We start from the raw sequence: 15,378 nt of genomic DNA on the forward strand, positions 1-15,378 counted from the left end.
TGGACAGAATGGAAAAATTCTTCTAGTCCAGAACAGTTTTATAGCATAGCAGTATGGAGTGGTGCATTTGTTGAGGCATCAAACTATTTGTAAATTAAAGTATTACAGTGGCAATCTACAAGACCTTTACTTCACAAGAGAACCTTTCAATTTCATAAGAATACTCAAGTAAATGGTTCCCAGCGTACAACAATCAAACATCAAAAGACCCAGCCCATTTTAATTGACTTCATGCAATACACCCTCAAGTTATTGTGTTTTTAACTTTATTCTTTTAATACTGTGAGCCACCTTGAGTCTCCTTATCAAGAGAAAGCAGTTTATAAATAAGAGAAATAAATATATGTGTCTGATCCATAACTAGTCATCATCGTCTGCCAACATCCGTCTGATGAACAGTATTGCAATTTAGGAACTTCTATGTTCTATCATACGTTGTAAATGAGTAACATCTGTATATTTACAGATTTCAAAGAAAACGATGCGATTTGTGAGAAATACCATGTGAGTTTCAAGTGTACAAAGAGAACACAGTAAATATCTGCTCTTGTAGTTTTATAACTGCAATGAGTACATCTTATCAGGCAAGAGCTGTGGCAACACTTTATTATCCATATTCAGTCAGCACACTACAATAAAACACTCTTATTTGGTAAGATGCACACAACACTGTGAAGTATATTATGCTTTGTTTACTTGGAAACCAATTGTCATACCCTTTTCTGACTGGAGTTCTTCTGTCTCTTTTTTCAGTCTCTCAATTTCTGATAACAGCTCAGAGTTCTTTTTCTCAGCTTCCTGTAGTTTGCTTTTCACAAACAAAAAAACAGAGAGGGATTCAATTAGTAAAGATTATCTGACATGATAATGTTCTGAAACATTATTTGCTGAAGATGTATGGTTTGTTCAGTTACAATCCATTCCAGCCAAGTTACCCTGAAAAGCATGAAATAAAATACGAGGGAAGAGTTTAATTTTAGTAAGAAACCTTCAAAGAACAAATTAATAATTGTTCTGTTTACTATCTGGGTTAGCTCACATATCTATTTTATGAGCATCAGTAAACAGCAGGAATGCATGAAAAATCTAACACTGATTATTTCCACTGCTTTTTCTTCACAATTTTCACAGTATCACCTATGTAACTTTTGCTTAATTATTTATCAAATTGACTCCAGAAAATAATTCAAAGCATCATCATGCCTTTCCAATAAGGGGTCATAGCAAAATACTTCCCTTTTCATTAGAATTACTTCATCTTACCATTCTGTTGCAATGTTACAAGCTTTAACTTTATTTAACTCCTCTTGAATGGCTTGTTTGGCTCGTATTTCAGCATCAAGAGCTGACTGTAGCTCCAACCTTGCAGACATGTCCAATTTTGCAAAGCGGCGCATCTTCCATGGCATATCCTAAAAAATTTAATTTAATTTTTGTTTAAAACTTTATAAATTATCCATATCTCCCAATAGCAATTTTGGCAACTCCTATTAGACAGGGGGTTGGATACACTTGTTCTTCTATGAAGAGAAGAGTTATTGTCAATTGTCTGTGAGGACAAGGATTCATTAGAGGAAGGTGCAACTTCCCTCTGTACCCTCCTAAATCACTTCCCACAGTGCTCTTTTATAGAAGAGCAGACTTTCAGGAGTCAAAGGTGACTACAAAAAAACCAAGAAAAATAACTTCCTCACTTTAAAAGTCTTCTTTAAATCCATCAGAGGGAAAGTTTCAATGCAGTTGTGGAAAAAAACTACCTCTATCCTAGTCCCACAGAAACAATCTTATCACTCAAATATATTTGATCAAAAATATTTTACTGACAAAATCTCAAATGCAACAAAACCTTTCATAATAAATAACAAAAAGTTCTTGGTATAGTGTATAAGCTGCTTCTTTGACACAGCAGAGAACAAAACTATGATTAACATAATAGTAGCTATGAGAGAAATCATATGATATGACATCATTTTAGCTTTTTCCCACTTGATTATTTTTCAGATTATCCATTTTGTTGTTTTCCAGATAACTATGTATGGTACCTGTCTTCTCTCACAGGGCAAATAACAATTTAGGGATAAGAATGTAATTTTCTTGGAGAAAACTGTGCAGAAACAAACATTTAATCCTCACTACCGTGGCCTCAAGCTTAACTGGAGTTATTCCATGGCTATAATTATTACCTTTAAAAAAGGCAAGGGGTTTTATTCGTGAATGTTCTTTATTATGTGTAGTATGGCCCAACGGGAAGCTCATGTATTGTTATGTCTTCACAATATTGCCATCCTATAGCTGCTTAGGTCATTCACAGGACACTAAATACAGCATTTGCAGGTATTTGTATGTCATTGGGTGGGTAATAGAGTCAACACTGTTCAGAACTTAAATACTGTATATAAGTGCATAAACCAGCACATCAGTTGAGGTAAGTCAGGGATATGTGTTTGATAGCAGAGGAAATCCCAGTAACACGCTTAGTGATGAAGCTTACTGTTGCTCTTGCGCCCAGACTGGAGTTCCTTAGGGCCTCTAGCTCTTCAGTCATTTTGGAGGCTAAGGCTTGGAGATAACCCCGTGCATCCTTCTCATCACTCACCCTAGACAAGCAATGAAAGAAGAGACAAAAATTTGGTAAAAATAGAGGGTATGGCTTTTTGGTCAAATTAAGAGTGATGAAGAATGAAAAAGAAAAAAATGAGTTTCACAGAATGAAAATTAAAATTTATACAAAAACTAACCATGTTGTAAACTATTAACAAGGAATTTACCAGTTTTATTTTCAAAAAATGGTTATGAATCTGCCCCACCTACACATTTTCTCATGGAGAAGTCTTATGGACAGCATCAAGATTTTGTCATACTTAAGAGTAGACTCAATGAAATCGGTAAGGATTAATTTAATCACATTTAAATTAATCTGTGTAAACAGAGAATAGTTTCCTTTCAGCATAATGTAACATAATCATTTCTTAGCTCATTTACAATAGTAAAATCAGATGATGACATTTTATTTCTTTTATTGAATTATAGTGGATAAACAGATCCCCACCCCCAGGAAGCATACACACTGCAGTTTCCACAAACCATTCAAGTGTTGAATAACTGAACAGACAAAAGCAGGGACCAGAACTGGAGAAGAAATTCAAGGAGAGGAAAGCAAAGTTCAATTATTAATGTGTAAAAGAGCCCAAAGACATCCTGTCATATACAGGTGAATAAAAACTGCAAGTAAAAACATTTCTTTGACAATTTCAGTATACATCCACTCTAGTATTCTGATATCCTTTGCCATTTTCCTTCATTTATTTTGATTTTCTCATCCAAATTAATTAGTTTTATTCCGCTAATAAAAATAACACTCATTGTTATAGACAGAGAAAAGTAAACATGCCCTTTGTGACATTCCCAACTGCCAACAAATAGAGATATGCTTTTCCTTAAATAATAGTATAAACTTATACACTCAGAAGAACTGGAAATCTTAGTTCAGAAGTGAAAATATGACTTCATAGGGATAACTGAAACTTTCATGACTAGCATAGAGCAATTGAAGTAATATACTACTTTCCTGTTTACTACTATAAAGTAAACAGAAAAATAGAACAGAAAGAATAGAAAGGGAGGTGAAGTAGTACTGTATGTCAAAAATGCATAGAAATACAGGAGGATGAGCTTGGTTGTCCCATCAAGAGCATATGGACTCATATAACTGGAATGAAAACCAAACATAACATGGTAGACGGAGCCTACTACCAAGTGCCTAATGAAGAAGATGTGGATGAAACCTTTGAAAACCAAACTGCAAGAATTACAAAGAGATATGATGTAATAATAATGGTATCAATTATCCTGATATCTGTTGGGAGACAAATTCTGCCAAAAAATGTATGGCTTGTGTGGCTGATGAATTTCTCCTACAAAAAGTGCAGGGAGCAACTAGAGGAGTAGCTATCCTAGACTTGATCCTACTAATTGAGATGACTTGGTGAGAAACGTGGCAGTAAGAGGAACTCTGGGGAAAAGTGACCTTGATCATCTTGAATTCTTGATCTGATTTCAAAGGAAACAAAAGCAAAGTGTAGCCACATTGTATATGCTGGATTTTCAGAAAGCCAGTTTTAAAAAACACAGAATAATGACAGGTATGGTCTCATGGCAGAAGAGCTTAACAGGAAAAGGAATCCAAGATGGGCGGGAGTTTCTAAAAAAAGGAAATTCTAAGGGCAGAGCAACAAACAATTCCAACAACAACAAAAAAGCAGAATATAGCAAAAAAAGACCAATGCAGCTTCACAAAAAGCTCAGAGAGGACCTGAAAGCACAAAATGAAAGCAGAAGCTAAGAATGAGCTGAAGTTAACAAGAGACACTAGAAGCAACAAAAAAGCTTTCTTCAGGTACTGCGCTGAAAACAACAGAATGAAATTTAACAGGGATAAGCATAACACTGATAGAGAGAAGGATCTTGGGATTTTTGTTAATCACAAGCTAAATATGAGCTAACAGTGTGATGTGGCTGCAAAAAAGGGAAATGCTATATTTAGGCAGTAATATTAAGTACTAATTTGGCACCGGTTAGGCCTCATCTTGAGTACTGTGTCCGGTTCCAGACACCACACTTTAAGAAGGATGCCAGCAAACTGGAACAGGTTCATAGGAGGGTAACAAGGATGATCAGGGGGATTAGAAACCAAGCCCTGTAAGAAAAGACTGAAAGAATTCAGCATGTTTAGCCTTTCAAATACTTGAACATTTGTCCTTTAGAAGAGGGATGGGCTCTGGTCTCGATCTTCCCAGAGTGCAGGACATGTAATAATGGGCTCAAGTTATAGGAAGTCAGATTTTGGTTGAGTATCAGGAAAAACGTCCTAACTGTTAGAGCAGTATGGCAATGGAACCAATTATCTTAGGAGGTGATGAGCACTCCAACACTGGAGGCGTTCAAGAGAAAACTGGACAACCATCTGCCGATATGGATTCCTGTATTGAGCATGACATAGAACTCAATGGCATTATAGGACCCAATACATTATTCTATGTTGTTTAATTCATTGTTGTTTCTTTTAAATCGCTAAGAAAATTTGCAAATGCATTCTTTAGTCTATAAGAAGTATGTGAAGGGAAACAACTCACCTTTTCTCATCAGTGCTCAAATGACTGCCACTTTTAGGAGGTTGATTTTATGTTCTCAGTGTTGCCCAAATCAGAGACCTGTTTTTGTTTTGTTTTTTTATCCAGGCTCTTTTTGTAATCAAGGTGTGCAAACTGCAGGATATACCTTAACAATATACTTGTTTACGGCTTTGGGGTTTATTCCTCCATGGTAGAGTTTGCCTGCTTTTTTTTGTTTAATTGTCTTGGTTGTTGTTTATTATTGAATATTGGTTTGTGTTGTGAAAGCTTTTATTGTAAGCTCCCTGGAGTAATGGCCTGATCACCAGATGGGCAAGGTAAAAACTGAATTAATTAAATAATTAAATATTTGGAAAAAACCCATGACATTGTTGTGATTCTTTATGTGTTGCATCTTTAAAAACTAGACTTTCAGTGAAAATGGATTATGATCCTTGGGTTTGAATTATGTCATTTTATAAATGTAGCTACAATCTTGGACTACATCCAGGGTTTCAGAGCCCAGCTCATATTGAACAACCATGTTCAAAAGCCAAAACAATGTCTAAATATGGGCAGTAAAATTATACTGAATATGCAAACGCAGTCTAGTTCGCAAGGCTTCCTTAAAAAGACTATCTTTACTTTAGTGCAAAAATTAAATTATACAACTCCTATGAAAGCAGATAAAGTGGATAAAAACATTTTTAAAATGAGACTGTTATAAGACTCTAGTTTGAAATAATGTAACTGATCGGTAGAAACATTTAGATACATATAGAGGTGTTGTTGTTTTGCAGAAGTCACATTTTACAAATGATGCAAGAATGGGGGGAAAGGAAATATAAATTAAATACAAAAATATATATTGTTTAACTTGCAGTTTAAACTTACACCAGTAGTTTTCTATCCAAGCACTTTAAAAGGAGAAGAACTATGTAAGTCTGAGAGAGAGTTTAGAAAAGATTATCAGAAAGTCTTTTTGCATTCTGTGCCACAACTTCCAGGTTAGAGGGCCAAATCAAGATAGTCTGTATTTATTTGGAATCCTGAATTCAGAGCACAAAATCAAAGATTATCTCTCAGTAATTGTTAAATATCAAACAGATAAATGTAAGTTATTTAAGATAATGAAAATTAAAAATGAAATGTTATTTCTTTTATTTCTATTTGACCCCCCCCCCAAAAAAAACCCACACCCCATGATGGTACGAAAGCTTGAAATTGTATCTGGAGACTGAGCAATTGCCTCTCCTGTATCAGAAATGAATACACCTTGTTCTTTGGGAGACAGTGTTCAGATGGAAGATACTCACCACTGGATGATCTCGGTGATTTGGGCTTCCCAGTGTGCCACAGATTCCTTTTTGTCAGCAAGATCTCTCATCTCTTCTTCCAGTTGCCGGTTATTCATACTTAATCTTTCATACATAGCTGTAAGCTAAAGACATTTTAAAGACAGAATTAGTCTTCCTATTGGCATGAGTATGACCTGGTAGCCAAATTATATTTATCATGTACTTTTAGAATGGAATTTTTTTACAAGGAGGGTGGTAGCAATCACACATGCTCTATATGTACGTACAGATTTTAGACAACAAGCTTCCTTTGTGTTATATTTTTGTTTTATTATTTATTTTCAACCGGTTAATTTTTGTAAAAGCAAATTATGTTGGGATGAAAAGATGGAGGATATATTAAATTGTCACTATCACTGTGTCATCAATTAAACTACTTATTTTTATTCCAATTTACATTAATACCCTAGTCCACTACTTATTTTATCTCATTGGATGCAATATCCATAAACATGATTAAAAAAAAAACAAATGGGAACAGGGAGCCCGCTTACAAATTCCTTACTAATTTTGACCATTTAGCCCAATTATCACTTTCTTGTAGAAAAAAAATATTATTCTTTTCCCAAAGTGCATTCCTGTGCAGTGATCATTTTAGAATAGGACTCTTGTACACTCACCTTATCAAGTTCACTGGAAAGCTTTTTGTTCTCTTCTGTCAGTAGAATCTTCTCTCTTTCATACTTCTGCTTGAACTCTGTTTCAAATTCCTCCCTTTCAGTTTGGCTAAAGTAAAATATTAAATGTAATCAATTGCTCGTATACATGTAAACAGTATGTATGTGTTGCAAAAAAATTTGCAGAATATTAATGACTGCCAGTAATACATACAGTACATATACAAGTCCATTGGAACTGGAATGACATGATTATCTGCTTAGCCTCAGATAATGTGATGAAACAGTGTGCTTTACATTAGCATTATAAAATTAAACTTTAAAATGTAGGATTATAAGACTCCAAAGACATATTTTGTTGTTTTTAAAAGGGTTAGGTTGCAATTTAAGCGGGGAGAGTTAAGTCTTTGGCCCTGAATCCCAAGTCTGAGTCTTTGATACCAAGTCCTAAACTTGGTCCCAAGTCCGAGACTCTATTAGAAACAAGCTGTCTTCCCCAGAAAAAAAGAGAGAGGTGGGTGGGTTCTCTGTCACAGGTCAAGTCTGAGTAATTGAAAAAAAAAACTGAGTTGGGTCACTGGTGTGATACCAGTAAGTCTAACTTGACAGCAAGTCTCACAACTTGAGTACCCATCCCTGGAGAGCTGTAAGTTTATCCTCCTCAGATCTATTGTGTCCATGGGGAGAGAACCAGTCTGAAGAGGAAAGCTGCCTCTATGTGTCTGATGGATTTTCTATTTCTATTCTACATATAGAAAATCCCTCACACAACAGATACAATCTATCTCCTATTTATCATGCTGCCCTTTCATCCATCCCCAGAAAGATTAGGACCACACACACTAGAAAGACACTATTAACGACTGTTAACAATCCATGACAATGGGTGGAGAAAGCAATCATTATGTTAGACTGCACAGGGAAGCCATTGAAATCCATACACAAAACTTCAACAGGAAAGAAGAAGGCCTGAAACTAAACCCGGCCTGGCGCACCATTCTGAAAAATACAACCTGCAAAAGGTCAACAAACTCTTACCCAGCCACAAGGGCCAGAGATCATTGCACAAAAAAGACCAGCTAACGACACCCATCAATCACTGTGACAGATAATCTCTCCCTCTCCCCCCTCATCAAAACAAAAACATGCTGATCACCCTATCTCCTGAAAAAAAGACAAAAGCTGTTCCCACAGCTATAAATACTATCCAACAAACACCAACAGAGCATGGACAGAGTTCCTGCTCCAGTCCTCTGAAGATGCCGGCTACAGAGACTGGCAAAATGTCAGGAAGAACAACCTTCAGAACACTTCCAAAAAGCCCAAAAAAAACCACAACAACCAAACCTAGAGTTCTCTGTATGGCAGTCATTTCTACTTTATTGCTCTGAAAGAATTTCCACAAATCTGGAACATTTAAAGTTCAGGATAAGGTTTCTAATTCAATATGCTTATTCGTTTTTATAACCCTCTGCAGTTCTGAAGCCCAGCCAGTATAAAAGAGGTGCTGCCATATATGGTCCCAGGATCTGCAAAGCTCCTATGCCTGAAGATTCCTATTAGATTAATAAAATGAGCATAATGATAACAAAATCTAGCATCTGAATAATGCATATGCCAATTTACCAGAAATAACCTGCTATAACCTGAGCTGTGTAAATTCTACTCAGCAACATCATGGACAAACATATAGACAACAGCTTTGAAAATTTCACAACTGGCACTGAGCTCATTTTTCCATGACACTTCAAAGTTTTTTCCTAACAGTACTGTACCCGCCAGATGCATAGTTGCATGCTGGAGAGAAAGAATGAGAGAGCAAAAAGATACCCCTGTAGCATTTTGGGAAACACTCCCTACTTTGGGGATGAACATCAGCACAAGGGTTTGACTATTGTCCTCTTTTCTTGCTATATCTCCTGGAAAGTTTCTGAAGAGGACTGAGGGACTCTTTTGAATGACATAGAAAGGAGACATGGAGGACTGCAGAAGGATGAAGCTTGTTACACAGGATGGAAGAGCTCTGCTCCATCCACCACATTCTGTTCATGTGCATCAGGATCCAAACATTCAAGGAGACCTCTAGCATTTCTATGTTTTTCTAGCATTCGTTTTTTAATATAACAGCTCTATTGTTCCACAAGTTGAATTTCTACATCTCAAGGGAAAAGCCATAAAATGTGTTGAACAGATTTTGCACACAATGACTGCTTAATATGTGAGAATGGAACATATGGGGGAGGGGAATCCTCAAACAACAGAGATTTATATAGAACACAATGGCAAGAATCCTATTCCTGCAGCCATGTACATTATGTGTAAGATTAATGATGTCATCAGCCAGGGATTTACTCTGTAATTAAAAGTTTTCTATTTTCTCTCCAACCCCCAGATTCCAATGCTCCCCCAGGGAATCCTTTCAAATAATGGAAACCTTTGGGGTCTTTGGAATGGAGGAGAGGGAGCCATTCATGCCTGTGAATAATCATGCCAGTCCTGCAGTGCACTTTAAAAGCAGAAGAACTGGGCTGTGTCAGTCAGAGAGAAGAATTTAGAAAAGATGACTGGAAGGTCTCCTTGCACTATTTGCTACAAGTGTGATCAAAGAACCAAAACAAAACAGAGCACATATGGGAGAGTGATGACCAGTTTTGTGGCATTAAAGCACCCCCCATCCTGAAGATCCCAAATGCTTCCCCAGGGCAAAAGGAATCCCTAAGGAGACTTAGAACCTGAGGTGGGGGTAGGAATAGAAAACCTTTAATTAAAGTCTTTGACTGATGACATCATCAGCCTTACAAGTGTGAAGCTGCATGAATAGGATTCTGGTCAATTAATGACTAAGTGGGCTTTCATAGATGGCAGGCCCCATTTTTAACAATCTGAATTACCCAGGGACACTGATTGGAGGTTACTGAAAACAGTGCTTTGAATAGGTATCTTTTTAAAAATTGTTGATCCATGCTACTAGCTTTAAGTGTGGTAGCTTCAACTGCTGATATAACATTTAAGCAGAGCTGAGGGCACTTGGGAAAGGTGGTCAGGGAGACAGAGTGCTCAGTCCTACAGTCTGCTCCTAGTCTTTTAACTGCAGTAAAGAAATCTCCTTAATTACCCGTATTTTTCGCTCCATAAGACGCACCTTTCCATAAGACGCACCGATTTTTTAGGAGAAGAAAACAGGAAAATATAATCTGTTTTCTTCGCTCCATAAGATGCACAGACTTTCCACCCCCCTGTTTTGTGGGAAAAAAGTGAGTCTTATGGTGCAAAAAATACAGTATGTCTGCACAATGTATCTGGGATAGAATTTAGTGAGGTATTCATAACAGTTCTCTAACATTGTCCAGAAATGTTTATCAGACACTACTGGGCAGCTATAGTGAAACTTAGGAAGGGCATTTCTGTTATGAATTCCTTATTTCTAATTTGAAATTCATTTACTTTTTCAATCAGACTTCAAAATACAGAAAAAGCAGTATCAGTCTCAACTTTGAATCTGTAAGCTGCTAGATATCATTTGAAACATAACTCCTTATTTTAACAGTGCCACATATTAATCACTGCTGTTTAACCTCTAATTCTGTAATCCAACACCACACTTCCCTCTCCCCAACTAACGGATTCCATGCATATGATGAACAATCTGGGGAAAAGCCAAAAAAGATTAAAAAAAGCATTAACTGTCAGGGGAACGTCAGCTATGTGGGAGATATGGATTTAAGGCTAACTTCTCAGACAACAGATTGAGACATTTTTAATTATGCATTGGATTACATTTTTGTCCAAGTCCTGTACATTTACTATCTTTACTCCTTCTAATATTGCTTTTTTTTCATTCACAGCTTATCTAGAAGTAGCTTTTAATATGTATTTGCAGTTCAGAACGGGACAATGGGTAAATATGATGTGACACTTTAAGTTAATCAATTTGGTGGCAGTCTTAGAGATCTGATGTGCTGAAAGCCACAACTGGGTCTTCCACAGATATTATCCTCATAAAAGAACTAAAACTAATATGATGCACATAGAAAAACCAGGAATTACCGTAAGTTAGTTTGGTAGTTCTAAATGCAAGGTCAGGAAATAAGTGACACTTAAATTAAGCAAACAAACACTTTAAGGATACAGTAGAGTCATGTTTGTGTTCTTTCAAGCCCTTTTCTTCATCAAACACTACTCATCTGCACAGTTCACTACTAATTAGCTCAAAATTTAAAAAAAGCAGAAACTGCAGAACATGTGAATTCATTTGAGGCTACAATACTGTGCACATTTACTTGGGAGTCGTGCTTGACCTTAGTGAAACTAACTTCTGAGTAAACATGCAGAGACCAGACTCTTAAGTGTCATAAAACTCAATGGAAATACTCTCGTCTGTATTCTACATTATATTCCCATTTATATCCTGGGTTCATATTACACCATAAGAAGATTTTCTAATTTTAGATGTCTTTATGAGATGCCATCACCCTTTTAAAAAACCAGTTTTAGAACAGAAGAACAGAAATAGTGCTCTCTTGCTACTTCAAAATAGAGTAATAATCTTTGAAATCATTCACATCATTCAATGTCTATACAACAGTCCTCCAGAGCAGATTCTCAGGGCGTACGGGGAGTCAAAATCATTTCCCTCCCAGTTCCACTGATGGAAGGTGTTTCATAAGTGGAAAGATGTAATCAGATCCACAGCACTGTGATCACAGAGCTTATCTTGCTCTTTATATCTTGGTCTCTTTATAAAGGCCATCTACTGCAGATTGTTTGGCTTCCTATTTTTCACAATAATCCTTTTTAGTAATTTTGCCCTGTGTATTTCCAGACTATTTTTAATCTAGTTTCCTTTCTACTTTCTGTAGTACCTAAGATGATATTTTAAAAATAATAGTAATTGTAAAATTATATGTACAATTACAAATGAATTGTAATATTTTGATGGCATTTATAACCAGAAAGAAAATACTGAAACAAGCAGCTGGACTAAAATCCACTGAAGACCATATTAAAAGCAGGGAGTGTGACTTCTTCAAAAGCAATTAAAAGATAACTCAGAAGTAAAGGAAGAATAGTGGAAACTGCTTGGTTGATGGTAGGGAGGCTGAAATCCACTACAATTTCTACTTAGTATGTCTAAAGGGTTTGCCTCAGCACTTCAATGTCTTGATGGGTAGCAAAAAAAAACTACTGTTAGGACACAATAAGGAAAGATAGAATAGCTTCCTATAGGCAAAGGTGTCAGATGAGGGTGAATTTTATCTACTTATCTGTTCAATATGTCCACAGAACATATCATACAGAAAGCTTGACTAGATTCAGATGAAGGAGGAGTGAAAAATAGTGGAAGAAACAGCAGTAATTTAAGATATGCAGATAATACGATCTTACTGGCAGAAAGCAGCAACGACTTGAAACAACTTTTGGTGAAAGTGAAGAAGAAAGTGCCAAAGCAGGACTGCAGTAAAACATGAAAAAGACAAAAATCGTGACTGCAAGAGGACTACATAACTTTAATGTTGACAATGAAGAAACTGGAATAGTTAGAGATATTTTGTATACCTTGGTTCAATCAACAATCCTAATGTAGACCACAACCAAGAAATCAGAAGAAGAATGAGAATCAGAAGGGCAGCAATGAAAGAAATAGAAAAGGACATCAAGTGTAAGGATATGTCACTGGAGATCAAGGTCAAGATCATCCACATTACTGTATTCCAAATCACTATGTATGGGTGTGAAAGCTGGACAGTAGAGAAGGCTGACAAGGAAAAATGGATTAACTTGAAATATGCTGCTGGAAGAGAGCTTTGTGGGTTCCCGGACAATCAGAAATATGAACAAGTGGTCCTAGAGCAAATCATGCCTGAAATATCACTGGAGAAAAAGTTGACAAAACTAAGGTTGTCATACTTAGGACATATCATGAGAAAGCAAGTTTATCTGGAAAAGGCAATAATGCTAGAAAAAGTTGCAGGAAGCAGAAAAGAGGAAGACAACAGCACTTTGTGGCTTGAGGGTTTGCTGATATGGTCACCTGATACCATATGGTTGGGGTAGGACTAGAAGAAGGAATAGATGTAAGATATCTAACCTCTCTTATCCTACGTGGGTATGTTCTACCCCCACCATCATTCCTTCCCCTACCCAGCACCACCTCAATGGCTGCTCCGGCTGCCCTCTCCAATGCCTTCCCCCCTTCTAGTTCCCTCAGATCCATTGTGAGTTTCTACATATGTAACCTGATGGCAACTGATAATCAGAATAAAAACCCCTTCTAAAGCCCCTTCTCTCCCACCGCCCAGCCAGGTGGCTGATGTTGAGGAGGGGGTGGGGCAGCCAGAGGCATCAAGGGCCCAGTCCCGTAAGGCCCTTGAAGGAAAAAAAATCCACTCCTGAGTGTTTAGACTATATATTTATCCCATTGTTAATTCAAGTTTTCCAATTGATCCCTTCACAAAAACGGAACCTGCCATTTGCACCTCGTGGCGCAGTGGTTAAACTGCTGTATTGCAGCCAAAACTGTGCTCACGACCTGGGGTTCAATCCAGGTAGCTGGCTCAAGGTTGACTCAGCCTTCTATCCTTCCGAGGTCGGTAAAATGAGTACCCAGCTTGCTGGGGTGGGGGGCAATGTGTAGCCTGCATAATTAACTTGTAAACTGCTTGAAGCACTATGGGGCGGTATATAAGCAGCACGCTTTGCTTTGCTTTGCTTTTAACTCTCCTTCATACTGGAAATTTATCTGAGGGGAGAAGTTGATCGTGATTTAGAAGAGCCTGCAGCTGAATGACAGGAGATTAATCTAGTTCATGATAAGGGGGGATGAGTCCTCTTTGTGATGGGTTTCTTGAATCATTAATATGTCAGGATCATCATGTTTTATTATGTTCTGGATTGCCTTCATTTAATTAAGGATCCCATTCCACTGATGCTGAAAGATGCTACTTTCAGATATGGCATCTTCATTTAAGATAGGATGGATCCTTAAGTTGACCTGAGAATGGCTATAGTTTAGATGCCATAGAAAATCAATTAGAATTCCAGATAGTGATGAAGGCAAAGTTTAAAACACGACATATAGTATAATATGAAAAACAATTTGTGGCACACTAACCATGGCAAAAAAGCCCCTCTAATACTAGTTCTGACACAGCCTTTTAAGTAGGGAGTTCCAGGCTGTCATCCTAAGGTCAATAGGAACAAGAGGGCAAAATCTGGGGGAATGTAGATGGGACAACATAAATATTCTTTTTATATTTCTCCAGCAATACTAATAAACCTTATTAAATCATTTTTTTGCAAAATACTCAAAGGAATATTTTGAATGAAGTCAGAAGAATTCTAATTAGATAAAATTCTCACAGAATTAACAACCACTTATCTTATTGCTGTATGGGGTGGACATGCAGCTGGCTTTCCTTTTTCTTTACCACTCCATAGGAGGTAGTAGCAATGATCCAAAATATTCCTTTTCTGATAAAAATTTCTCCAGGATCAATTATATACAAGGATAGGTTGAAGTTGAGAACTCCCCCCCCCCATTGTGATTGATAATCAGTTTTATTCAATGCCCCCACCTGTATGTTATTCCTTTTTCATGTAAGAGGCTTGTGAATGGCTGTTATATTTTGCAGTATTGCAAAATTAAGGGACAAAGAGCTTTATAAAGTTGTATGTTTGCATCAGGTCATCCTCCCATTCTACCCATGGGTGATCATTCCAAAGGAGGATGGGAAGTTGTCAAATAGAAACTAGGCTTTCTCAGTAGTAGCCGCGCTGCTTTGGAACTCTCACCCTCCTGAGCTTTAGTAAGCAAATTAAAACATGGCTTTTTACCCCAGGTTTTTGAAAGCCTCATCTCTTTTTAATCTTAATTTCTAGGCAATTTGTGACAACCCCATGGTTCATCATCTTGAGTTTTGTAATGCTTGCTAGATTGGGTTTGTTAGGATGGGGTTTTGCTTTTTTATGTTTATTATTTCAATTTTGTCTGAATATTTATGTTATTTTTTTGTAAGTTGCCCAAAGTAGTGGCTTGTCCACCAGATGGGAAGGGTATAAGCTTAAAAATAGGTAAGTAAGTAAACAAACCAACAAATAAATAAGTCAATCAATCAGTAAGTCAGTCAGTTCCAAATTCTGGAGAACTGACTCTGTTTTTTCAAACTAGAGCACCTGCCTTTGTTATGCAGGAACTCAATTTGGACCTGCAGATCTGCCCTGCAGGCTGTCAGAATTTTTATAGACTGTCAATGCTCACTATCTTAAACAGCTGTTTACTGTCAGATGCTTCAA

The 15,378-nt window shown here is 37.0% G+C and overlaps 1 protein-coding gene across 17 annotated transcripts in view; it reads right to left on the reverse strand.

Moving 5' to 3' along the window:
* Positions 1 to 15,378, reverse strand: part of CDC42BPA (CDC42 binding protein kinase alpha) — a 202,429-nt gene that overhangs the window by 58,353 nt on the left and 128,698 nt on the right. For all 17 annotated transcript variants that reach the window (XR_013540370.1, XM_078383006.1, XM_078383008.1 and 14 more), the window contains exons 16-20: positions 7,090 to 7,195; positions 6,428 to 6,552; positions 2,492 to 2,597; positions 1,264 to 1,412; positions 717 to 808 (exon numbers count right to left, since the gene is read on the reverse strand). Coding sequence is in view for 16 of the 17 variants with exons in the window: in XM_078383006.1 (XP_078239132.1) it covers positions 717 to 808; positions 1,264 to 1,412; positions 2,492 to 2,597; positions 6,428 to 6,552; positions 7,090 to 7,195 (578 nt within the window). In the remaining variant the exon portion in view is untranslated. The remainder of the gene's footprint in view (positions 1 to 716; positions 809 to 1,263; positions 1,413 to 2,491; positions 2,598 to 6,427; positions 6,553 to 7,089; positions 7,196 to 15,378) is intronic.

This window comes from Pogona vitticeps, chromosome 1, assembly GCF_051106095.1.
Source record: "Pogona vitticeps strain Pit_001003342236 chromosome 1, PviZW2.1, whole genome shotgun sequence".
In the NCBI taxonomy this organism is placed as follows: Eukaryota; Metazoa; Chordata; class Lepidosauria; order Squamata; family Agamidae; genus Pogona; species Pogona vitticeps.